This window comes from Cygnus atratus, chromosome 1 (genome assembly GCF_013377495.2).
Source record: "Cygnus atratus isolate AKBS03 ecotype Queensland, Australia chromosome 1, CAtr_DNAZoo_HiC_assembly, whole genome shotgun sequence".
NCBI classification, from domain to species: Eukaryota; Metazoa; Chordata; class Aves; order Anseriformes; family Anatidae; genus Cygnus; species Cygnus atratus.
This window is the reverse complement of record NC_066362.1, coordinates 15235508-15260788: the sequence shown is the minus strand read 5'-3', so window position 1 is coordinate 15260788 and position 25281 is coordinate 15235508. Positions and strand designations below refer to the sequence as shown.

Here is a 25281-nt window from a genome sequence, read left to right as displayed (position 1 = left end):
GTAGTACCTCCTAACTAAGGCTGGGACGACTCCAAACACTCCGGACTGGTGAGCATCCCACTTAAAGTCCTCAGGATGGGGACCTTGTGTCCCTACAGAAAACTTTCTCCGATATCTTTATAGCCCTAGCTTGACAAAACAGCCTTTTAAGCCTCTCGTTTCTTGTCTTATCTCCAAAAGGTGGAGAGAACAGGTTTGGCATTTGTTTCTTTTGTTTGTTGAGAGGCAGAGCCAAGGAGAAACAGACGCCGATCTGTGCAAAGCACATTTCCACAGCATACAAATTCACAAAGAGAAGAAGTTTAAAAAAATGCAGATGCATATAGTATTTTTTCAGTATGCACAACTTTATTTTCTAGTTAATGAATACAATTACTTCCAAAATGCCACTTTTTAAAAGGGTAATAAAGTTAAAATGCATCTCCAAATGTAGTACCTGATACGCAAAGACAAAATAATAATACTCAAAATGCATACAAAAAAAGTCACTTCTTCATTCCACTGAGGGGAAAAAAAAATCAGTACCTTTAGTTGCATTACTTGTGGTTGTTTGAATTAGTACAAAAATTGGGTAGAATTTTAGCTTCAATGCAAAATTGTTTTGGTATCCTTCATTTTGATGGATAATTAGATAGAAACTCACATACTCCTTCCCCTCTGAAAAAGGTGTATGAATGCCTGCTGCGTGATGCCTGTTACCATGCTGTGTAAATGTAGGCTTTTTGTGGAACACAATTATTCAGGAAAGGTTGAGTGCAATTATACCTTGAAGAAATACACAAGCCAAGAATGAGAGTAAGTGCATTGCATCATGTATTAACACAGCTGATTCCAGCTGAAATGTCATGTTTGGACAGAACAAGAGTGTCAAAATTTTTATTTTATTTTTCTAAATACCTACGTGGACAAGAACGGGAGAAGGTTCAACAGATAAGGCCACATTTTTGTCAAGAATCTATGCTCAAACTTCACAGTGCAAATGTTCTTTTGAGGGGAAAAATAATCCCTGCTATGATTTTTATACCCTCTTTTCCATAGCATGTGTTCTGCATAAAAACTAGCCGGAAGCTCTTTTATAAATCCCAGGTAGAATATTTTCATTTTGCTTTTTCCATAAAGTGTGCAGCCTCTGAGAAACACGCTACCGGCCTTGCCCTTCGCTGCTGTGTGCCGCAGACCCCGGCGGTAGTGCTTTATATTCGGGTTAGTATAAACTGGGGCCACGGCCTGACGCTAAAGTTCTGTCAGTCACGGAAGTGGTGCTGCCAAATGGAAGGGCAGAGAATGAGGAGGGGTTGTGCTAAAGGCACGCGTGGTTAAATCCCAGTCTGAGCCTAAGCATTGCTAACGTAGAAACCTAGGTTTTTGCTGCCTTGGACTGCAATGCCAGTGCCTTTCAGGTTCAAACCTCTGGTGCATTTGAAATGAGAAACTTCACTGTCATGAAGACTGAAGCTTTTGCCTTAATTAGGGAATAAAGATGTCAGGTTGATGCTGTTAACCACTGAGTAAGGATCCCATCCAACTGATTGAATTTTATAGGATTTTTTTCTCCCCACTGATTTTAATGGAGTTCACTCAGGTCTTAAGGGCAGAATAATTTATTTAGTGCTTAGCTTTTCACCTGAGACTTTCCACTAACTTTACTGGCAGCAAAAAAAATCTCAGTGCAGTGAGATACGGGAAAATTTCTCTGATGGAATCAAATAAGGAGACTCAAGTATGTGAATGTACTGAAGCTATTTAGCCAAAATTGTGAATTTTAAATATTAGAGAGCCTTTATACTGGACATTTCATATACTTTTGTTATTATCTATTCCCTCACCATGCAGTTTTTTTTTTCCCATTAAAAAATATAGTGCTAAAATATTTAAGGTAGTAGTCCATTTTCCATCAAAACACACTTCTTTTTCATGAAAATTAAGAACATTGACTTATTGCATATCTATTTTATATACTCCTAAAACAAGGAGTAAAGTTGTGCAGTTCAACTCCTTTATCTTTTGAAAATTATTGCACTTGTGCATTATGGACTGTCAAATGCCTAGACATTTCCTGCAAAAGAACAGCAGCAGTCTGATGTAGAATATTAAAAGAAAAAATACGCTATATAAAAATAGAACTATTCATTAAACTAATTAATTTCCTATATTTAATTAAAAAAAAAGCACTCTATAGTAGGTCACATTCTGACTCTTACTTGCATTCAGTAGCAGCCTGTTGTACGGATTCCGTTACGATTTTTATTAATCTAACCCAGGTCAGAATCTGCCTATTGATGAAAGGTATGTAAACTAGCCAAAATAATCTGCTGTGGATACTTCATTTTAGGGATGATCATTAATAGTAGTGCATGATCTGCTACGGTGGGATTAATACAAAGCTAATAAACCCACATCCAAATGTCTTTACTATTGAAACTTGCTCTGTTTAAAGTTTTTAGTAGTGCAGTGCAGTTTTCTGTTCGTGTGGCTGTTCCACCTGTCACCTGCTCTCCAACCAGCTATCCAACAACCTGCAGCAATTTACGGAATTGCTTGGAAAGAACAATGTAGATAAATTTTTCAGGAAGGTGACACAAATCTTCTAGAATTGCCAAAACTTGGCCAGCTAGAACTCCTGCCCTCTCGCTAGGCATTGTACAAAGACACGACAAAAGGCCTGCAATCCAAAGATCTTGGTCTCTTCAGCTCCCCTGGGCGGAGCGCAACGCAGCTTTTCTTCCTGTACACACAGATGTAGCAGTGTAATGCACCTTTTGCCTGACTACTCCCCGAACTGAGTACATCTTTCATAACAGTCTTCTGATTTTTTATCAAGATATCATACTGGAAAGTGCTCGCTGAATCAAGGTCCAGAATATTTCAGGGATAACGTTAGCTAAAATTTGGAGATTTCTAGAGATCTGTATCATTCAGACTAAGAATCAGGGTTTTCTTCAAGTGCCACGATTGGTTTCATTGCAGAAAATGCGTATATAATACCGGTGCATAAATATTGCTGTGAATTCACAGGTAAGAAAGTCCCAGCAGTCCCTCTTCAGGAAGCCAGTCTGCGCATAGCCTAGTGAAAAGGTTTTGAAAAGATGGAGAGAAACAAGCCATGGTTAGTTCTGAGTATGCACCACCTGGAAAAATACAATGTTTGTCTGTGTGTTAACTACACAAACACTAAGTGCAGCCTGGGCTCATTGACAGTACAGAGAAAGTAACAGTGACTCGTGTCTGCACCAGACAGATCAGTCTGGAAGTTGCAGGTCTGAAGATACCTGGCTACCACCTGCGAAAACTGGCCATAAAGGTGAAGGACAGAAGCCTCTCAGAACAATGTCTGAGCTTGGATTGGTGTTTTTGAGCCTGGCTTCTTTTTCATATTTAATGACAGTGATATAAATATCTAAGCAATTCTCGGAATAGAAATCAGAATTCAAGTCTTTTGGCCTGCCATGTAAAAGTGCTTCTTTTACAGAACCGTGGTGTCTTTCTAGCTGTTTAAATCCTTCGTTCCTTTCTGCACCGTGACTTACAGAGGAGAGAAAAGTGCTTCTCTGCACAATAAACCGGTGATAAGGGCACTCACTGGAGAGGTGGTAGGTATTTATATTAGTGATAGAGTAACATTTGGGTTTCTTGCAATATTCATAATAATGCCTCCCCCCCTCAAAAAAAAAAAAGGCAGGGGAAGAGGTATGGGGGGAGAATGAGGGTTTAATCAGGAGTACCAACTACCACAGCCTACTGAAAAAGCCTAACAGCATGGCTCAGTACTACAAAGGAATAAAACCAACAGCATTCTCTAAATAATAGACACATTCAGATCTAAAGAGCATACCTCTTCCTGAACATCAAGCTCGTCATCAGGCCGGGTTGTTTCTGTGAATTCTATAGGTTCTTTAGACTCCTGCATAAGTGAAATCTTGGCAGAAAGAAAGAAACACGATGAGTTATACATTGTCCATATCACTGAAGTAGATTTGTTATTCTGAAGTATCTTAATACAACTTCCACAACAGACTTACAAGTCTGTTGTTTCCTGTTCCTCGACAAAGCTGTTGCTTTAGTTTAGCTGAGAGGAACTTACATGTTGGAAGCTGTCCAATTTATTGGATTCTTACTTTTTTGTCCTACGGCTCTATGTCTAGTTTTCAAATGTGCCATGCTGTAGCAGAAATTGCCAGAATGAATGCTAGGTGATGGAAGGAAGGGAAATGTGCTACTAAATATCCTTACCTTCTCAAATATGGGATCCTGGTTGTCACTGCATGTCATTTGATTCCTTATATAGAGCACAGCATCATGGACAGTCAAGAAGAATATGTCTTTTCTGACAATGTCATCAAAGAAGGCACTCCGTTCCAGCTGAGATATAAGGTTGTCTGAATTTAAAAAACAAAAGTCACAGCAGGTTAATTTGAAGTAATTAAATAAATAAATATCAAAATACTTGGCTGCAATTATCAGAAATCAAACATATAGCCAAATAAATCATTATCAACAGCTATTTCTTGGCTTTTACTTTCTATGTTTCCTTTAAACCCCACCATTCTTTGTGTCCTAGAACAGCCACCATGATTATCAGTGTGATAATTCACAATTTTATTAGAAAAAATGCTTCCACAGACACATCTAGAGATCCCTTCTCAACTTCACTTCATTCTTTGCATGAGTGATAGTAGAAATATTTAAAAAGTTTACCTTGATATGAAGCAAAGTATACTCTCACATCAATTCTCTCAAACTCTCTAATTATCTACAAAAAAAAAAGTTTACAACAAAAACATGAATAAGCAAAGTCTGTAAGGACAAAATACATATATATGTATATATGTCAATGAATGTAATGTATAGACGCACACGTGCACACATACTTTTAATTTGTTTCTGAGTGTCTTCATTCAAAATTTCATGTTTTGTTTATTCATAGCAAAAAAAGGAACTGCTAAACTTTGCTGTACTTAAAGATCTATTAGTTAAGTACCTGGTTGCTGAAGTGACCAGTCTTTGACTATGTCAGTAGAACTATCCATTTTACACACACACAAATTGCTGCCTATTGTTAAGGTTCTAATTCTGTTCTCATAATATAACAAATCTTGTCTCTTAAGTGAGAACCATGTGGATCTGAGCAACCTTCCTTTCCCTCAATATCAGTGATACAATACAGTCTTTCATTGGCACATGCTTTTAATTTAATTTTTTTTTTTTTTTACAGATTTTCCCTCATGCTGTGCACCAGATGGACCTGTTCTTGGATGAAAAAGCTGCATATGGAAAGAGTTGTCTCTGTGGAACCCATAATCTCATTTGTCTCGGAAGCTGGAACTGAATCAAAAGTAGGGCTGAAGCAAGTCGCGCTGCATTCCTGTATTTCAGTTGGTTAAAATGTTAAACGGTGGGAGACTGGATTCTACCCCTGGCTTCCTGATGGTAGGCAAGTCTCTCCAAAGAGCATTTTCAGAGGCGATTGCTAATTGTATTCACTTCTGTTTAGCGATAATCTAGAATCGTGGTAATCTAAGATCTGTTTTATAGATAAGATGAACAGTCCCATCTGCAACTTGGAGTTAGTGAAAGCAGTTGTCTGAACATAGAAAGTATAATAAAAGCCTAAAGACGAAACAATCTGGTCCTATAGGTTTGTAACTGGGCACCAAAAATAATGGAGACATTTGGCCGATTAAGGCTTTACCTCATTTCCCTCTCCCTAAGCTGGGAACATTATCTCCTTATGACCTCAGTGTGATGTGTGAAGATGAACTAAAGTTGATGAAGTGTTCTGATGTTAGCCGCAGAAAATCCTATTAAAAATGAATCATTCTTCCTTCCTTCATAATTCAAGTAATATGGAATAAATAAATCTCGTGGCTAAAGACTGAAAATGATGATAAGACAAAATATTTACTACCTCTGTGTTGAGTGAGCATCGTCCTATACCCATATTAAAGCAGGAGGCATGTGGAAAGAAAATATGGAACTAAAATGTCATAATGCATGCACACAAAGGGGCCCCATTATCCAGTTCTAATTTTAGAGTACTTGACTATGCAACCTCTACAATGTTCTTTTCATGCATTTTTGGATCTTTTTTTCCACCTAAAATATGCACACACCAATATTCTATCTGTGGCTATGTAAGTTTTAAAGGTATTTTTTCAACAACATTACCTTCACCTAACAGCTCTTGATTTACATACTGCTGGCTAGATTCATTTCATTGAAACACCAGAAAAAATGTCCTTACCGTTTTTATTGATCTCACAGCTACAATATCCAAGAAGGTTACTGCTCCAAAATCAAGAATGAGACTGTGGATCGGCACCTTGGGGATGTTTACTTTGACTGGCAGATCTGAATTCCAGTCCACCTGGATCTCTACTTCTTTGGTGGGAACTTGAAGATCTTCATTGTCTTCAGGTTCCTCATCAGTCTCAAAAGCTTCATTAGTTATGCCAGGATCACTGATGATGCCATTCTAATGTGCAGATAATATATGGAATATATCATTTAACCATGGAAAAATGTTTGCATCTACTTCCCTGTGATAACTTCTGCTTCAGGAATAAGACCAATATTGCATCCAAGAACTTAAGGAAAAACAAAATGGAGTAAATAATTTCCTCTTCCTTTATGCAGTATATTTCCTTTCCTCGTTTTTTCTTTGTTAACAGAGCATCTTCCTACAAAAAAGGCCACTATCAAAAAAACAATAAAAATCTCAGAGCTACTTCTTCCCTCAAAAGCTTTATTTCTAGGAGATATTTAAGACCAGTATCTTGAATTTGAATCCAACTTTGAATTAGGTTTACCACATATGATAAGATGGCAAAATGACTAGGTCAAAAGTTGGAATGTCACATAACTGAGCATTTAACTGCACCATGAAGTGGAATATATGCAGAAATATCGCATCCTGAACTGAAAGCACCGGCAATGGAATACCTGTTCCTAACTTCCCACACTGGAGATTTAATTGGTTACCTGTACGTGTCCACTCCTGCAAGCATTTAATTCTTGAAACATACATTCTGTACTCAGAGGATATGGAAGACCAGCCAACTGGTACAGCTCACCTGTGCACAGGAAGCTGGATAATTGTGCCATGTACACATGAAAGAGCCAGCAATTTTACTGTGCAATCAGGAGAGGGACTCTGTCAGGGAGCGTAGTGATAGGACAAGGGGTAATGGTTTTAAACTAATATAGGATAGATTTAGATTAGACCTTAGGAAGAAATTCTTTATTATGAGGGTGGTGAGGCACTGGCACAGGTTGCCCAGAGAAGCTGTGGATGCCCCATCCCTGGAGGTGTTCAAGGCCAGGCTGGATGGGGCTTTGAGCAACCTGGTCTGGTGGGAGGTGTCCCTGCCCATGGCAGGGGGTTGGAACTGGGTGGTCTTTAAGGTCCCTTCCAACCCAAACCATGCTGTGATTCTGTAATTCAAACTGAGTTCCACTGCAGTTAACACTACGACTGTCACAGCTGCCTGAATCTTGAGGTCTTTGGCAACAGGATACTGTTCTGCTAGACACCCTGCAGATCCCAGACTTCCTATCATAGTAGTCAGTCACACTTTTCATCTCTATTTTAAAGATGAGTACAGAGGAGCTCAAAATTAAGGCTAAAGTAATAAGCTCTAATAGTAATCCTTTGAGAAGGAAAAAAAAAGAATTACCTTAGTAGCTTTCAATTTCCCCTTCTTGATTAGCTTTTGTATCTTCCTTAGTGCTTTCAGTCTCTTATTATATACCTTGACTGCATCAAATCCCACCTACAGGAAAAGGATCAAGACACCAAAATGATTTAATTTCACCTAGATATAATTCTAAGGAAAACCCAAAGCCAATTAAATTGCATCCAAAACCATCACATATCACTTACTGTGGATTTGAGGCTACTTTTCAGTCCATCAATGTTAGCATAAAATATTGGACTTGAAAACTTGAGGATCTTCACACCTTCTGGTTCTACAACCTGTTGTTAAAGAATATAAGGTCGAGCAGCAACAACCATATTTTGGCTGCTAAGAAGCAGTTCAACTGTTTCAACAGTTCAGCTACATAACTAATTCAGTAAAAATGGGCTATCTTTGCTGATCATTGAGGTCATTCAGTTTTTAGATGCTCACAGCCCAGCATGCAATATGGACCATATGGATCAAGATGAAGAATTTAACGTTGCAACTTGTTATCTTCAAGCACTCCACTTCCAAAATCAAGTTGTCAACAATCTGCAAGGTACAACTTTGTCCTACACTGGCTTGCACACTGAAGGGAAACAACTCAGCAATGACTTACATTTTTGTAGTCCTTGACCTTCTTGTATATGTCTGTGCCTGGAATGTTTCCAAAGCCACCCCATGAAGGACTAACAGAAACAAGAAGACAGCGAAGGTAAATATCATAGCTAGGCTTTTTACTCTGAAAAAAAATATTGATCACGTTTCTCCATTTTAAATCAACAGAAACAATATATTTACATTATCTTCAGATTACCTGAAGCTTTTTCTCCAACCCCTTTTCTCTGGATTTGGATCAAAACCAAACCCAACATGTTTTGTAGTCTCCACATACGTTTTTAACAGCTAAAGAAGTTTGCAAAGCCTTACTTCCCTTTCTTACTTTGATTTCACAAATCCGAGTTGAATTTGTGGATATTTTTTGAGGATCTTAAAATTCTTCTTTTTAACAATTGTGAATTATTAGATTTTACAATCTCCTACTCTATGACAGCTTTTGGAAGGCTATTTTATGCATTTGCTGACAGTGCAACTAACCTTTGGTATTGCTGGCAACCCTACTGTATGGACTCCAGGCTGGAGGAAAGGAGTTATGTTGTATTTTCAGATAAAAGATCAAGAAAATGTAACAAGATGGCCAAATGAGATTCTGCAAAGTCAGCTTTTCTCACCATTCCACTACCACGTGTTCTTAGAGCAGAAACAAATCAGACACAAACATGAGATTTTGTCTTATTCTCATGCTTTGTCTTCCCCTTTTCCCATAGGCGTACACTCAGCCTTGTACAAGTAATGACTGAAAAGGTTATTGGCATGTGCAATGTACTGTAGTATGATTATATGCTAAGACTGACTATAATGATTAATTCATTACAGAAGCTGTTCATATATCTTTTAAAATTTGATTTAGAATATTCCTTTCCCTTTTCAGAATACAGCTATGTGGATGCAGAAATAATACATGGCTAAATACCACCAAAGTACCCAACATGATACAGAATAGATACTGATAACATAATGCAGCCCCTCACGTCACTGTAATTTTAACTGATAGCACACAAACAGTGTTTTGTTCTAAAGAATAGATTTTTCCACTTCAAAATCTTTGTAAACCCAAGCAGATTTTCTGCCACAAATCATCTTGCTTTTCAGCATATTGTCTCTTTCATGGTATAACACTAACAATTATTTCTGATCCTGTGTTACTTACAACTGAACTCTCAGCACAACTGTCAGCAATCCAAACAAAAGGCCAGCAAGCAATCCCAAATCAAGTCCCAGAATGATGGATGCTACACATGTAAAAACCCAGATCATCTGGAGAGGAAATAACGAAATCTCTTAATTATATATAGTACTCCTAGTCACTCTAAAGAATCACTACATCAGACAATAAGAGTAGCAGAAGAATTTAATGTTGGAAATGATTGTAGCACACTGGCAATTAACTGACTTCCATATAAAAGTATTCATTTTCCTCCAAAATACTTCTAAACATGTATTTCATTAGGCATATCTAGCTTTTAGGAAATTAAAAATCAGAAATAATATTTTTCCTGTGAGGTAAAACACTGTAAGGTGCCCCACCTATAGACATATACACAGAGAAGGGGGCTCCTCAGTGATGTCCAGGAACCAGAACTGTTCCAAAGAGAGGTTAGCAGGTTGCCATTAGCAGGTCGATGACACTCTAAAAGTTTCTGCTGAATGTTCAGGCAGAACAGTTGAAGTGGGCTCCTCAGTTCCTCCTTGCATCACTGCCCAGGCAGAACATGCAGCGGACCCAGTCCTACTAAAAGCTGAGTGCCCCCACTTCTCACTCAAGTGAGTGGGATCTTTTATCTATCGAGAGGACTAATAAATGATTGACTAAATAAATTCAGACCTACCAAAAGCAGATACTACTCAGACACCCACTGTAAAATCTGTGTGTAGTAGGGTCTGCACACGGAACATGCATTCCATGCAATTGCCTCTTGCCCTAACAGCTACAAAGGGCTTGTTCCACAGAAATCCCAGTGGGAGATGCGAGCATGTACCCTGAGATAAGGTTACAGTGGTTTTTAAGAAGAGCATATTCATACATCCCTTAGTACACCAAAGGAATCCACTTTCTAGCTTGGATTAGTCTTGCTACAGCAAGAAAATGTACTTTGAAAGGACTATCTGAGATTATCCAGGCAAATGGGAAACTAATGTGATAACAACATACGCATATATGCACGAATTAAGAAAACTTCAGCTTTTCTGGCCCATCTAAATTTTGCAGAAGATCAAAGCAGAATGGTAAAGGTGACCACAGGCCATCTTTATTCTGATTTTCAAGCCATCTCAATACAAGATTACTGTAGACTATGGTAATTGCTGCAAAGGAGTCATCGCTGCACAGGCACCTTTACTGTGGGGTATACGGAATAAAGAAGATAATATTATGTAAAACTCTAAAAAAATGGAAAATTTTCACCTGACCTCATGACACTTACCTTTTGAGGATGCACACAAAACTGGTTTGCTATAGCAAATCTAAACTAAAGATTTTTCTGCTGGTAACCCTACAAAATTCTGTTGATGTGGTAGTTAAGAGAAACTTGGATGGCACCAAAAGGAAAAAAAAAACAACAACAATAAAAACATACAAAAACATTAGGGAGAGAAGGCAAAATGAGTTGACTTACAGCATCCACTTTATTCTGTCTCCACAGACGGGGAACATCAAACACTTGCATGAACATCCCTTTCAAGTTAGCTATGACTACAGCTGCCAACACAGACTGCAAAGAAAACCAGTGTAAAAGCGCTATTCAAAAGCAGAGATGCTTATTAAGATATTTTAATCTTCTGTTTTCCGTTTACAAAGTGTATATCATTACACAGTGTAAAACCAGCACCTCGTCTGGTCTCAATCACCACAATTTCAAACAGGGCTATTAATTCTGTCCATCAAAGCTGAGCATTCAGATCTGATCAGTGCTGGTGGCAGGGTGCAAATACAGTACCTTTTGTAAGGGCTCTAGCAATTTCCCCAGGGCAACAATGGCAATCAAAACAATCCCGGCTGAGATTATACCAGCAACCTGCAGAGGACACAGTGTTTATAGAAGATGAGCATGTTAAGATTATATCTTATGTTTCTAGGATTACAAAGTAGTTGTTTCTAGGATACGCAAGTAGTTGCACATTACATTTCTTTAGGAACAAGGAGACCTGCCAAAATGCCGCTGTGTTTAGGCATACATGGGCAATCATTACACACTTCAGCTAACACAGAGGGAATTCAATTAAGCAGGTAGTGCAAACAACCGCACGCAAGGTAGTAGCTCTTGAGGGGGCTGAGTTGCATAGAGAGATGAAAGGAGCTGAGTCTGTGTGGCAGCTGGAAAAGGGGCTGCTGGATAACCTGTACTTCTCCACTGTTAAATAAGCGTGTAGCTGTAGTCCTGTGAAACCAGGGAGCACCACACAGAATGTGAGAAAGACGGCACATGGGCAGATACAGCAGGGCTGCTCAGGCCAGCACTCAGGGAGCTTCGGTATCTCACAGAGGATACTTAAGGATGGGAGAGGATTTTGTCCTGCATGCTGAATTTCTACTAGGACAAACTCAATCCTTTAATTCGTAATGAAATTCTGGGGAATTAGGCTGGAAGGATTTTGGACCCTAATGTAAATCTGTATATGTGAAACTTGATTGCCCTCTTCTGGCAGAGCTACAAAAATGATGCAGTACCCGCACACAAGCTGCTAGCTGAGATACCTGTGGCATTTTATGTGACACAACCATTTCAGGACCACTTTCATCCCCATAGAATATTAAACTCACCTGTGTGCACTACTAGTAAGAAGAGGTCATTACCTGAGTCTTTCCACCAGTACTTTCTTGGACTGCAGTCCGTGAAAGAGCAGTCGTTGCAACAAAACAAGAAAAGGCACCAGAAAAAATGTTGCTGATCCCAAAGGCAATAAATTCCTGAAAGGTAATTGGATGATGCTGTAAATACAGATTCCTGAAGGTGATTTTGCAATGGAAAGTGACAACAGTTTTTACAATAGTTTATAAAGTAGGTAGCACTGAAATATTGAGAAGAGTCCAGATTAGTAATAGCTGTTAAGTTTACTCTTGTGCCAGTGTAACTATATGTGTTTAGAAACCAATGCAATGAAGTTGGTGTACCCTTTCTAATGTGGGCATACCTGTCTTAAAATAAAGACTTTTACAGCTTTTTTTCCATCAATGCTGTCAAAATTAACATTTCTAACAATTACACGGGTATAATTGCATCAACAAATGGGACTAGTATAAATTTAACTCCTGAATATCATCATCTAAACAAAAAATTTTAATCAGTGCAACAGTCTGAGTTTAGACACGGCTTTAATTAATGCAAAGCATGGTATTATTAGTGGAACTAATCAGGAGCTTTGCAAAAAAACACAGTTTCACTGAAAACTTCTAATTTGCTGAGCCAGAAGTTTTTCACTCTGAACATCCCAATGAATTCACGCTGAGTCCCAGGCAGCGTTCTCATAATTTTGCCCCAGGGTCACAGATGCTGGCACCTACCGATGCTGGTTGTTCTGCTCAAGTGACAAGGACCCTGGGAGCTTTATGTCCTGGGATCTGGGCCATTCCTCTGCTGGGAAATGAGGCATTTGGGAGCTGCCTGCAATCCCATATAATTGACAGAAACATTGTTTTTATCAAGCTGACAGAGTCATAGGAGCTTTCCACTCACTGTGAATGTTTAAAAATATAATTTAAAATTTGATTTTGACTTTTTTTTCTTCTCCAAAATGAAGTTTCCTGTAAGCTTTTAATTAAGCTGTAACTGCAAGAGCAGGATTACAAAGCCATGTTCTTTAACAGAACAAACCAAGATGAGTCCTGCCTGCTCCTGTGTAACAGCTGTGTTCTGCAGGAAAATGCTGGAAATGCAATTCCTAGTGTTCTTAGATCTTAATGATCTGTGAATCTATGAAGACAAAATAAACACTAGCAGATAATAGTATTGGACTGTCCTTCAAAATGATTTTACTACCTGCTTTTATGATACTATTTTAAATTCTCCGGTTCAAGTAAACTATTTGCCCGTCATTATGACTGCATTTAGCCTTTGATATGCGTAAAATTCATAGAATCAGTACTGGAAAGAATGCACTTTGCTTTTATGGGCAATAATTCTACTACTATAATATTTAATTAGTATCTTTGAAGCACATCAGTGCTGGAAGAACAGCATATTCAATGAAAGAACAGCATAAACAGCACTTCCAGGAGTATGCATTATTCATTCACGTGTATTAAACTGAAAGTTAATGCATTTTAGGCACCTTTAAATCACAGTGTTACCAGATATGAACTTTGTGTGTTATAAAGTGACCAGCGTGTTCAGAAATAGAATTTTGTTACATTCTGCAGAACATTAGTTCCAAAAACAAACTTCACATAACCCATTAGCACTGAAATAAAGAAGGACTCATTAAACAAAGTGCTCAGCTTATCTATTTATTGCAGTGAATGTGTTTTCCCATAGTTCAAAAAAATTCAAAATTAGCATAGATGCAGGACAAGGAGGCTTTCCGACATGTTTCTCCTGTGCCCATGGGCACATAACCACTTACGAAGACACTAGATGGCTGCAAGAATCATGTACAAGCTTGGCAATGAATATAGCTCAAGCAACTTTCTAACTACATGCCTTTAAAAAGCAATGGTTAAAGCAACTCAGTTGCTTGATGTAGGTGTTTTTCATGTTCATACACTCGTAGGCATTTACTTTTGTGAAGCTGCAGGACTTGCTGTACGGTTACAAGTGTATTCATATTGACATAACTAGTGTCATGCTGAGAAGCACATCAATTTATTCTGTAGGAATAAAATCACACCTTAACTGAAAAAGTTCAAGCCTAGATAAAGCTGTTTGGAGCAGCTTCTTAGCTGGGCATTGCCTTCACCCCCAGTCCAGTAACTCACGTCAAAATCTCTCTTATGAGCAGAAATGGAAGGGAGGTTACTCAAGCTGGCCATGTCAATGCTATATCACCAGAAAATTCCTGTGTACAGTGCTTAGCTTTAACTACCCTTACAGACCTACTACACTCCCAAAAGTGATATGGGAGCAATTAGGATGAAGTGCAGACACTGAAGATAGAGCTAATCTGGCTCATCTTTGTGAGGTAAATTTGTTAGGTAATATATGGCCATTGCAGATTCTTTTTTTTTTTTTTCCCCAGCAATTAGAAGAATGTTTCCCATTAGACTTTAACTTTTGTCTGAAAACAAACAAACACAAAAACCAAAACAAAAACAAAAAAACATTTCTTTCATTTGGATACATAAATCATTGTGAAGCAGAAATTACGCTCCCTGTGTTTGTGAACAATTTTGGTTATACGTACCTGGTTTCCATCAATAGCATAGTCATACTTGGTTGCATATACTTTCCCCACAGATACAGCAATAGCATAGGCAACAATAGCGATGGAAAAGGAGGCTGCTATCATCTGGGAAAACAGGCTGACATCTGGAGGTTCGGGAGGCAAAAATCTAGCATTTAGAAAATACGTTAGTATTATCGACTTTGACCAAATTCTGTTCTGAACTAGAGCTGTCAAGGAGTTTGAGGTGGAGGCACACAGGTTGCTTATAATATGAAGCGTAATGTTTCAAGTTAATAAAAAGGTGGAAACAGCCCACTGACATCCAGAACATGCTTATCTAGCTCACCATAGCCCAAATCCTGATTCTATTAGTCAGCGACAAAGCTCCCATTGTTCTCAGCATAACTGAGATTTGGCCTTGTGATAGCAAAGTGAAAAAGTATATTTCTGAAGAACTGAATAAAGGATATATTGAATAATATGATGAATTACATAAATATGTTAATGACACCGTACTGTTGTTAACATATTTCAACGGAAGACCTCAAAAACATTTTATCCCCTACTGTGTTTCCACAAATTTTAATTAATCAAGGCCTGAATACCAAATGGAATGTGAAGGTTACTACTGTGAAATGCTCTGAATCTTTCAAGTGAAAGTCTCTACCAGTGTAATGTAAAATCCTTGCTCCTATGACTATGTAAGTGACAATATTGATTGTGATAACAGCCTGAGTATGAACCGTAGTTGAATAACTCAGTTGTATAGAAATTAAATCTATAGAGAATGAGAATTTCATCATTTAAAACCCTTTAATTTATTTTTTATATTTTCCTTAGGCATATATTCACTTCAGGAACATGAAATAATTAATTCTCAGATGAACTTCATGAATCAGGTAAACGTTCCTAAACCCATTTTACAGATGAAGAAAAGCTACGCAACATAATTAGGCAGCATAACTGACAGAGCCAGAAGTAGAACTCATGGCATCTCCAGCTCTGACTTCTGAAATGAGGTTACAGCTCTCAATCTCTCTTTCACGTCTTTTATCTTACCACTGTCATTTTTAGCCAATTAAAATGATACCTATGTCCCAGAAAACAAAGGCACTCACCCTCTTGGGATGCTCTTAACAATGCCTGCATTGTATTTTTTTTCCAAGTCGGCAGCATATGAAATGCCAGTGGCTACTATTGTCTGTAATCAAATGAAATAACAGTTTCAATACTTAAAAAAGCCTCTTGTCTTCTTGTAGCCCGCCCCATCTATTTTACCTGGTACCGGTTTTGTTATGCTTCTTTGCTTACCACAATAACTTCTATTGGAATCGGTATAGGAATCTTGTGTTTGAATCGATCATTTATTTCTTTAACTACCATGCAGACAAAAATGGTGAGGAGTCCGGCAATAAGATCTGCAATGTTGGTGGTACCAATTCTTTCAAACGTTTCAATAAGAGTCTGAAAAATAAAAATGAAAACACGTGCACGTGAAGGATGTGAAAACACTCATGAGACGATCTAGGCACGTAGGGTTCCGGAGGAGGCCAAGAGCTGCTCCCTCCTTTGCTCTGGCCTGGAAGAGCTTGAGGATAACTCTGTCTGATGTACTATCGAGCTGCTACAGAATCAGTGACTGGATTTCATGGTGGATTTAATGGAATAATTGTCTACATGGGGTTTCTGCATCCTGATTTTTAGAAAATTAATGCTTAGTAACAAGAGCTAAAGCCCTGCCTGTGTTTTACACCACCCTGTTCTTAGAGCAAGGTTGGGAAAACCTGCAGCTTACTCACTTTCCAAGCAGCAAGAGAGATTCTCATCTTTCTATTCAAATGACAGCTAGCAGCCCCACGGGCAAAATTCTGCTCCGCTATATGGCCGGTACATACAGCCTGTAGGTTACAAATTTCCTATTGCCACTGCTGACATCCAGACAGAGAGTATGACAGTGTAGATCCTGCCAGGCTGTGGAGAGTCCTGCGCTTCAGAAAAGCAGATGCAAAATCTCACCTTGCGGTGCATTAACCCTGCTCCCACCAGAAGTCAGTCCCAGGCTGGAGGACCCTCACAGCTGGACCAAAATAGGCAGCTCCCTCATCTACCCTTCCTATGTCCTTGCTTGGTCCTATTGTTTATAGCAAACTACAGTCCGTGTAACTGACATTTATGGTTGTACAGTGTTTATACAAACACGACAAAAGTATCACTTCTGAGTGTACAGAGAAAACAGGAAGGGCTGATGAGAGAAAAGCCACCTATCGGTGGCTTTCCTATCTCCTCTCTCCTCCTCCTAGGTATTGGGGTAATTCTCATTTGTCCCTTGTCTCCAGGAAAATTTGATTATTCCATACCCAGTGAAGGATGATATGATAGAAAAGAGGTTTGAAACAGACTTCTTGCCTCCAGGTTAGCTCCTGAAATCCTAGGCCGTTAGTTTAAAGGCGAAGGGAGGGTTGCAGCAGCAGTACCACTACTACCCTCCTGAAAAGACTCTTGGTTTGAAATAAAACACCTAAGTGCTTAACCAGCAATGTTTTCTAAGCTAAAGAAGAAACTTTTCTGAAGCACTGAATCAGATGCCATTCTCTGGGGACTGAAGACATTTCTCGCCTGGTGTACTGCTTACCCCAAGTCCCATTCTTACTTACCACATGTGCCACTGCCACATTTTACAGGGGAACAAGAGGCTCCTGACTTGGAGTTGTGAATTCTGCCAATGTCAGATGCTCAGTGTTGCAATTTGTTAACCACCACTTCTGAAGCAGGTCCGAGACTGGCTGAAGCTGACGCAGCAAGTCTCTGGTTGAGCAGACCAGAAATCACAATTTCTTTGCTCTGCACACATCTGCAAACACCTTCACCTGGCTCACCTGCTAGAGTGCAGAAGCTTTGAGCTTTAACCTAAAGAGTCAGCAGTCCACTTAGGCTTGCAGGAGCTGGAAAACCCATTTAATTCCTTTTCAAAAGTACCTTCTACTAGCTGAACCACCCTTCAATAATAATAAAAAACAGAGGGAATAACCTGCTGGATCAATTAGTCCATCACCAGGCTCTGAGGTTTATTACATAGTACTGTGTCTTATCTAATTTTCCATGCCCCAAGGGAAAGAATTTTCATTAACGTTAGGCCCACAAAATGTCTTTTTTTTTTTTCAAATATTCCACCTGATTTTTTTTTCTAAATTTTACCTTGCTGTTTGTAGTTATATTCATCCTATTTTTGGTACTATAGATGCCTAACATATTTTTTGCTGGTCTGGTTATCTGAATTGACACACAAAAATTGTAAGTAAATTTTTTTCTAGAGCAGCCTCTTTTAGAAATCTATAATTTTAATGTAAAGTGCTATGGAAGACCTAAAATGCTATGAAGCTGAACAGTTTAATGCTGAAGTCAGTGACAAAACTCTCAATAATTTCTCCGGGGAAGGAGACTATTCTGTAATAAGAGAACCTCTAGGAATTCAGTATTTCTGTAATCCAGCCAAGACATTTCTCCATTTGATCATTTCCTCTAAGATCAACAAATGGAGTTGTGACAGCAACGTTTAGCCTCAGCTTAGCTAACCAGCAGGTACCTGGCCACAGGATGTGAATCCACATCCTTCAGTAGATATTCACAGGAATGGAGAAAGATGCCCTTGACCAGGATGACTGACGGCTTTAAGAGTAAGGAGGCTTGGGACCAGTTAGTTTTGGGAGCTTCACAGTGAGCCAGGAAGGAAGGGATGGGAGGGAGACAGTCTCCAGAAGTGATAACCCAAAGAAAAATGTTTTTCTGGATAACTACTTTCAAACTTTATATGAAAAACTGCTCTGCCCGAAAAAGACTTCAATATAGCAATTAGCCTTTTATGGTCCGGGAAAACAAGCAAGCAGCGACTGAGAGCCCCTCGGCTGTACATGACCACCTGCAGATCTTCCTGACAGTGAGAATTAAAGAGATGCTCTATAAATATAAATCGTATATGGATCACTCCTGTATGAAATGGTAGCAGAAGGTAAACAATTATGCAAAAATTCTGGCATAAAACCAAAACAAATTAGAAGGGCATACTTACGTATATTATGGAAAGGACACCATTATAGTTTTTAGTTGAAACATTTAGGACTATTTTCAGTTGCGACACAAACACTTGAAAAGCAGCTGCAGTTGTGAATCCCCCAACTAGTGGATCTGCAAGGTACCTCACAATGAAACCAATCTGAAGGACTCCAAATATTACCTGGAAAAATCATGAAGAGTAATAGCTTGCTAAGCAATAACAAAGGCACACTTTTATTCGGTGGTTTCTTATGCTTTGCTCTTTTCTCTTTTTTGACAGTCTTAGGACCATTTTCCCCCATCGCAGACTAATGTAGCTTAATATCATGCCATCCAGTGAAATAAAGGAGACCTGAAGAGCTTTGTGAAAGGATGCTCCAGGATATGTACCATTAGCACTGAGTTTCGTGCAGGTCTCATGGTCTGCAATCACAACGCTATCCTTCTGTTGTCAGCGCTCCCAGCCATGCCGCAACAAACTCTGCCCAGGATAAGAAGAATAATCCCCAAAAAGCTCTTCAGAGTTTGAGATGACTTTCCTTCATTTTTGTGTTTTACTACAGGAAAAAGGCTTATTGCCCTAGTAGGTATTTCCATTCTGCATGTTTTCCCATTAACACTAAAATACCAACTTTGTGTTTTCAAGACAACTATTTTACCTGTAAAATTCCAACCAGAAATGTGAGGGTGCTAGCAATCAGCACTCTCTGTGCATCTCTGGATTCCGTGTCTATCAGCGTCCCAGTACCATTAATCCCTGTAGCATTACTGCCATCTATGAGAAAATTATCATCGGGGGCCATGCTCAATACGACAGATCCCACCATCAAACTGACTACAGGGAATGGACCTGTAATGACAAACAGAACGTGCTGAAGTTTAATATGCATTCAAAAGAAGCACTTATCAGACTAGACAAGCAAATTCTAGATCAGAAAATCCATTTAGTAGTTTAACTGGGGTACATTACTTAGCTGTAGTAGTTGTAGTAGAGGGCCAGAAGCCACTGGCACTCCAAACATGGCACAGAGATACAATTCCTTCCTTAAATAACTTTTGTTATACATAGACATGCAGTTTCATCCTTTGCTTAAACCAATTAGGCTGTACCAAGGCCAAAAGCTGTGACATCTTCCAACCACCTCCCTTGCATCTGCACCAGCAGCTCTGTGGCCCACCACCAGATAAAAGGGATCACTTATCCAGCTGAAAACAATGTTATCATTTACTTCTTTTTGGTAACGGTTAGTTTTCAGCTGAATGAATGAACTGATGTACATCACCACATAGCTGCACGGTCAGGAATCCCAGTGCAATGGTGGTGGCAAGAACATGCACCCAGGGGTAGGATTGTCCTTTCTGGCAGTAGTTTGGTATTACATTGGCTAAAGATGACTGAAACTGTAATTGGGGCAAGATACAGAGATAGTAAATGATCATTATATCAGCAAAACACAATCTAAAAGCAATCAAATTTGTTGCAGTTTTTACTAAAATTATGCAGAAAAGGAAAATGTCACAAAATGTCTTGAAAGAAGCTAAGCTAATTTTACAGATTTCTTAGATTTTCTTAATGAATAAGCATATTGAAGAAAGTATAAAATGGAGTGGAAAATGCAGACAGTAGGGGTGTCAACATAAGTAGAGGTAAGTGCTCAGGGCTGGAGAGAAAACGTGAGCTGGTAGGTAGGGTAAGAAGACAGAAAACAGAAAGAACACACATAAGTACTTGACGCCACAGAGAAGAAAGTTGGTGAAAAAGCATAATACCAGGTCAAAGCTTTGTAAGGGAAAAACAATCTAGTGTTAGGAGGTGTGAACAAGGTAAGACTGTATTTGTTGGAGTGGAGAAACAGAAATTTCAGTGATCAAGCTGTAACATGAATTTTAAATATGTGAACTGACGGAAAATATATACATTTTAGAGAAAGTATTCAGAAAGAATCAACAAGTTTTACCCATAGCCTTGATGTGAGGACCTAGAGCGAGGCTGGAGTAGACACAGGTTCTGGGTCTCCGCGACAGGCAAGAAGGTGATATTGGCCACAGTGATCAAAGAAGGATGTAGCAAGGAAGGCTTGGGGAGAAGACTAAAAGACCTGTTTTAGCCATCTTGAGCTTTAGGTGATAGACAAAATGTCTGTTCTTATTGCCTGCTGAGGCAGGCTTTATCTTGTAATTTCTTGCATAGAGTGTAGCCAAAGACAAAATTTAAACTTCAGCATAAATGCAAGTGAAAGGCATGCATAGGAACAAGTGAAGTTAGCTATTATGCACAGCTGCCTGTACAGAGAAGAAGTAAGTCTTAAGTCCCCCAAACCCACAAATATTAATATTCATCATAACCAATATGGTTCAAAAAGTAGCCATCGTATGAAATACTGATGTTCGCAATAAGGTTTAACATTTTGTAATAGTTAATTTACTGTAACTTCAACACATGCAGTTACCAACTGAGATGTGCCTTGATGTTCCCAGGAAAAAGTATGTCAGGATGGGGAAAAAGGCAGAATAGAGACCGTATCCAACAGGAACTGCCACCAGCAAAGCATATGCCAAACCTGAAATGATACACGATCAAAATTTCATATTTAAAATCACTCAAACTACTGTCCTGTCTAGAGTAGACTTTCAGAAAGATTTACTCCTTTTATCTGGATACAAATTAGAATGTTTTGTCTGTAAATATGTTGCAGGCCCATATGTGAGTACCAGTGACTGTAAATGATTGTATATCCCACACTGCTAGTTGGATGAGTAACTACTGAAAGATGTTCCTATACCTGTATAGGTAGCATAAAACACACGCTCAAATAAGAAGTTTAAGCAGAGGAACGCTGTTGCAAGACTGAATGGTCTACCCTTTGAGAGAAAAGAGGTCTTCTTGAAGTGCTCAAGTTACAGACAGAATTTTCAAGCATAAACTCTGAATTACTGCACTACCAATATGCTTCAGGATGCTCACCCTTCTGAAAATCAAACCATTCTTTGACAGGTATCAGTTTATAATTGTAAGTACCAAAAGGAAATCACCCAAACTGGGGAGTTGTGATCCTTACCATCTTCTCACCTCATATACTCACGCAACTTGTCAAATCCAACATAGAATGAAAACAAAACAAAACTAAATGGAAAGAAAAAGTTGCTGTCAGTATCATGCCCTGGTTAGCTCCCATGGCAGACTGTAGTATTCTGCACTGATACCACAAAAAGCCACCAAAACTATTGAAGACCTGGTCACACTGCTATGACTGGTGAGAGGACTGCAAGCGGCACTCAGCTGCTGGGAGTTAGGGACTTCAGGCACTTTAGGATCCCAGAAGAATTTTTTGGCAACCATTTTGGCCGGTTTTCCCAGTATCCCATGATTTGGAATTTCATAACTGTTATATACATACATTTAATTACATCCCGTGCAAATCTAACATGGTTAAATTTTTACTCATTTGTGTTTTGTTTTTTAATGTATTTTTTAATACACAGAGAGGCGGGAAACCAGACAGTATATTTCAGAAATCAGTTCTACAAGTGGACTCTAATTATGAGAAAATGAGGCGCCACCCTAAAATGTATATGAGGGGGTTACAGTGAGAGCATAATAGCTGTAATAAGTCATATCGAAGGCCCATCTAGCACAATTCACCTTAAAAAGGAAGGATAGTCCTGTGATTGAGGCACCACCTTCTGCAGAGATCTTCCAGCTCTGCATGACCGTGGACAAGTCACTTCCCTGTTCCTCAGGTCTCTCTGCCTGGGGCAGGCATTTGTACCACTCCTTTCTGCAGTCCGTGCCTTCCTAGCACGCTCCAAGGGAAGAGACAGTAGGGAATATTTGTGGCTAATTGGGAAAGAGGCAAAGTACCTTCTTTGTTCCCAGTGTGGTCTCTCTAATCTTTACCACCTTGTGTAAGCACCTTATTTCCATTGAAGGAAAACGTTTTGGTTGACACAGCTAACTTCACCTCCCCCAATCCTGAAAAATTGTGAGGGTAGTGGAAGAACAGCATGGAGGTGAAAGAAATGAATGTGCCGGCTCACTTCAGGATTACAGCTAGCCTCGTCTCTGAAAAGGGGACCTTATCAGCTGCCTCAGGCACATGAATGGTTCTCCCCTTTAAGCCCTTCTTTACTAGCATAGTTTCATTAATTTCTGCTTATTTCTGCCACTTTTCTATTTATTCATCTGCTGAATGTTTTCCTCATAAGCCATGTACCATAAATATCTATCAAGATTATCATTTTTTTAAAAATGTGAATACAACACCACCTCCTTGAGGACTGTTTTCTGCAGATACTAAAACAATCCTGCGGGCAAAATTTTAAAGGAAAGTTGATATCAAGATTGCATTATTTTGGGGGGAATAACTCGATTTTTTTGTAAGCAGTTGCAGAAGAACTATAGGTTCAGATAATTAAGAAACAGAAATAAGACTGCAGGACCTATCTGATCCATTGCAATGTAATTAAAATTATTTAAATATCAAAAATAATACTCTGAATAAAAAGATGAAAAAAAAAGCTAACTATAACTCAATAGCACATCAAAGGAAATATAAATCTCCTAGCCAAGCAGAGAAAAAAAAGATAAATTTAAAAACAATTATTTATCGCCAAATAATACCTAATATCTAGTATTAAATAACAAGCCTCTGATTTGTAATTCCATCTGCAAAATATCATTGTGCTCGGCCAGAAACATCCCAGAAAGCAGAGGACCGGTGTGCCTGGGTTTACCTTGCAGGGTAGCGACGAGGCCGGTGCTGACCCCCGAGATGATATCGCTGACCAGCCATTCCTTCACGCGGTAGTTCGGCAGCCACTCCAGGATGGGCAGGAAGGACTTGGTGATCTGAAAGGCCCTTTTTCTCGAACAGCTGCAAGAAAACGAGTTATTAACATACGGCATGGGGCTGCAGTCAGAAGACAAATGAGAAAGTCCTCTCAGAAAGCAGCTGAAGAAGCCCTGACAGAAAGCAGTCACGAAAGTCCTGACAGAAAGCAGTCACGAAAGTCCTGACAGGAAGCAGTCAAGTAAGCTTCAGCAGAAAGCAACCAAGGAAGCCCTGACAGAAAGCAACCAAGGAAGCCCTGACAGAAAGGAACCAAGGAAGCCCTGACAGAAAGGAACCAAGGAAGCCCTGACAGAAAGGAACCAAGGAAGCCCTGACAGAAAGGAACCAAGGAAGCCCTGACAGAAAGGAACCAAGGAAGCCCTGACAGAAAGGAACCAAGGAAGGTCCGACAGAAAGGAACCAAGGAAGGTCCGACAGAAACTGACAGAAAACCGGGATTTATAGACGTTTCAAGAGGCAGAGATGTTTCCTTGGGCACCTCCCGCTGCCCAAAATGCCACCTCCTGAAGAAAGCCCCCCCAAGTGTAACCGCGTCCGAGCTCTTCGCAGGGAGGAGAAGCCCCGACGTGCAGCCAGACTCCGCAGGGGCCGCTTCACCCCTCGCCACCAGCCGCCACCTCGCCGCTCCTTGGCGGTGCCAGGAGCCCGCGGGGGCCTCGGGAGGGGGGCGGCTCCCGTCCCCGTGCGGTCCCCGTGCCGGGAACCCCCCCGGCACCCACCTGCAGGCTGCCTGCGCCCGTTCGCGGAGCGTGGGCGGCAGCGGCGGGCGCCGCTCGTTCTCCTCCTGGAAGCCCGCCTCGCTGTAGATGGGCCGCGCCACCACGTAGTGGCTGAGCTCCGCCAGCGGCTCCGCCGCCCGCTCGCCCGCTGCCATGGCCCCGCCTGAGGTGGCAGGCGGCGAGCGGAGCCCGCTCCCCGCTCCGGCACCCCCTGGCGGCCCCGCTCGGTCCCGGGCTGGGCTGGGCTGGGCTGGGCTCGGGCCCGCGGCGCGGCGCTGTCCGCGTCCTGAAGCGGCGGGGCCCCACCTGAGCCGCAGCATTTATACGGCCCGGCCGCGGTTATTTATGGGGAAACATCGACAGCCGGCTCCGGGCTGGCCCGGGAGACGCCTCCAACCACCCCCAGGCTCCTTCGCAAGCCCTGCCCCGGGCCGGCCGCTCCCCAGAGCGACCCTCCCAGCCCCGCGGCCCTTCCCCACCCCCGGCCCCTCTCTCGTCCCCTCGAGGGGCTGCATTTCCAAGTAGGGGCGTTGTGGGGGGGGGAATTCCTCCCCGTGTGTGGAGCCGGGCTCTGGGCACACGCACAAAGCCTGCTGACAGCTGCCCTGTGTCTCCCAGGTGAAAAATCTTGTCCCCCCCTCCTTCAGCCATCACCTTCCCTGAGGGCTAGCACCTTGGGGGTGGTGGCCCTCAGCCATCTGCTCAAGGACACAAAGTGCTTGTCCCTCACTGTTAAGACAAGCCTGAGGGGACGAGACAGATCCGGCTGCTCCGCTCACTGCTCGGCCTACCTGGGAACCTCCTCTGAGCTTCCTGACCCCAAAATCCCGTGATCGAACCCTTGGAGGTTGACTCCACGCGGAGGTACGAGCTCCAAACAAACCAAGCCATTCGCAAACAGGAGGCTGAAGGCAGGAGGCTGGAGATGGGAGCATCGAGCAGCAGATCTGTTCCCCCAGCATCACCTCACTGCCTCAGCGGGAAGCAGAAGCGTTTCGGAGCCCCCGGGCTCTTTGGGTCACACCTGAAATGACAGAAGGCAGC

At 40.7% G+C, this 25281-nt stretch overlaps 1 protein-coding gene across 1 annotated transcript; it reads right to left on the bottom strand.

Annotated features, from left to right (window-relative positions):
* Positions 1–1541: 1541 nt before the first annotated feature.
* SLC26A4 (solute carrier family 26 member 4) lies at positions 1542–24392 on the bottom strand. The gene is made up of 20 exons (XM_035549415.2): positions 24238–24392; positions 23400–23539; positions 21116–21226; positions 19325–19515; positions 18682–18846; positions 15927–16079; positions 15734–15816; positions 14634–14781; positions 12091–12204; positions 11234–11311; positions 10913–11008; positions 9448–9554; positions 8296–8365; positions 7880–7972; positions 7674–7769; positions 6242–6472; positions 4696–4750; positions 4231–4376; positions 3833–3916; positions 1542–3064 (listed from the first exon to the last, which is right to left on the bottom strand). Exons 1-20 carry the CDS (start codon positions 24390–24392, stop codon positions 3041–3043), a joined length of 2340 nt encoding a protein of 779 aa, XP_035405308.1. The 3' UTR covers positions 1542–3040.
* Between the last annotated feature and the right edge of the window lie 889 nt (positions 24393–25281).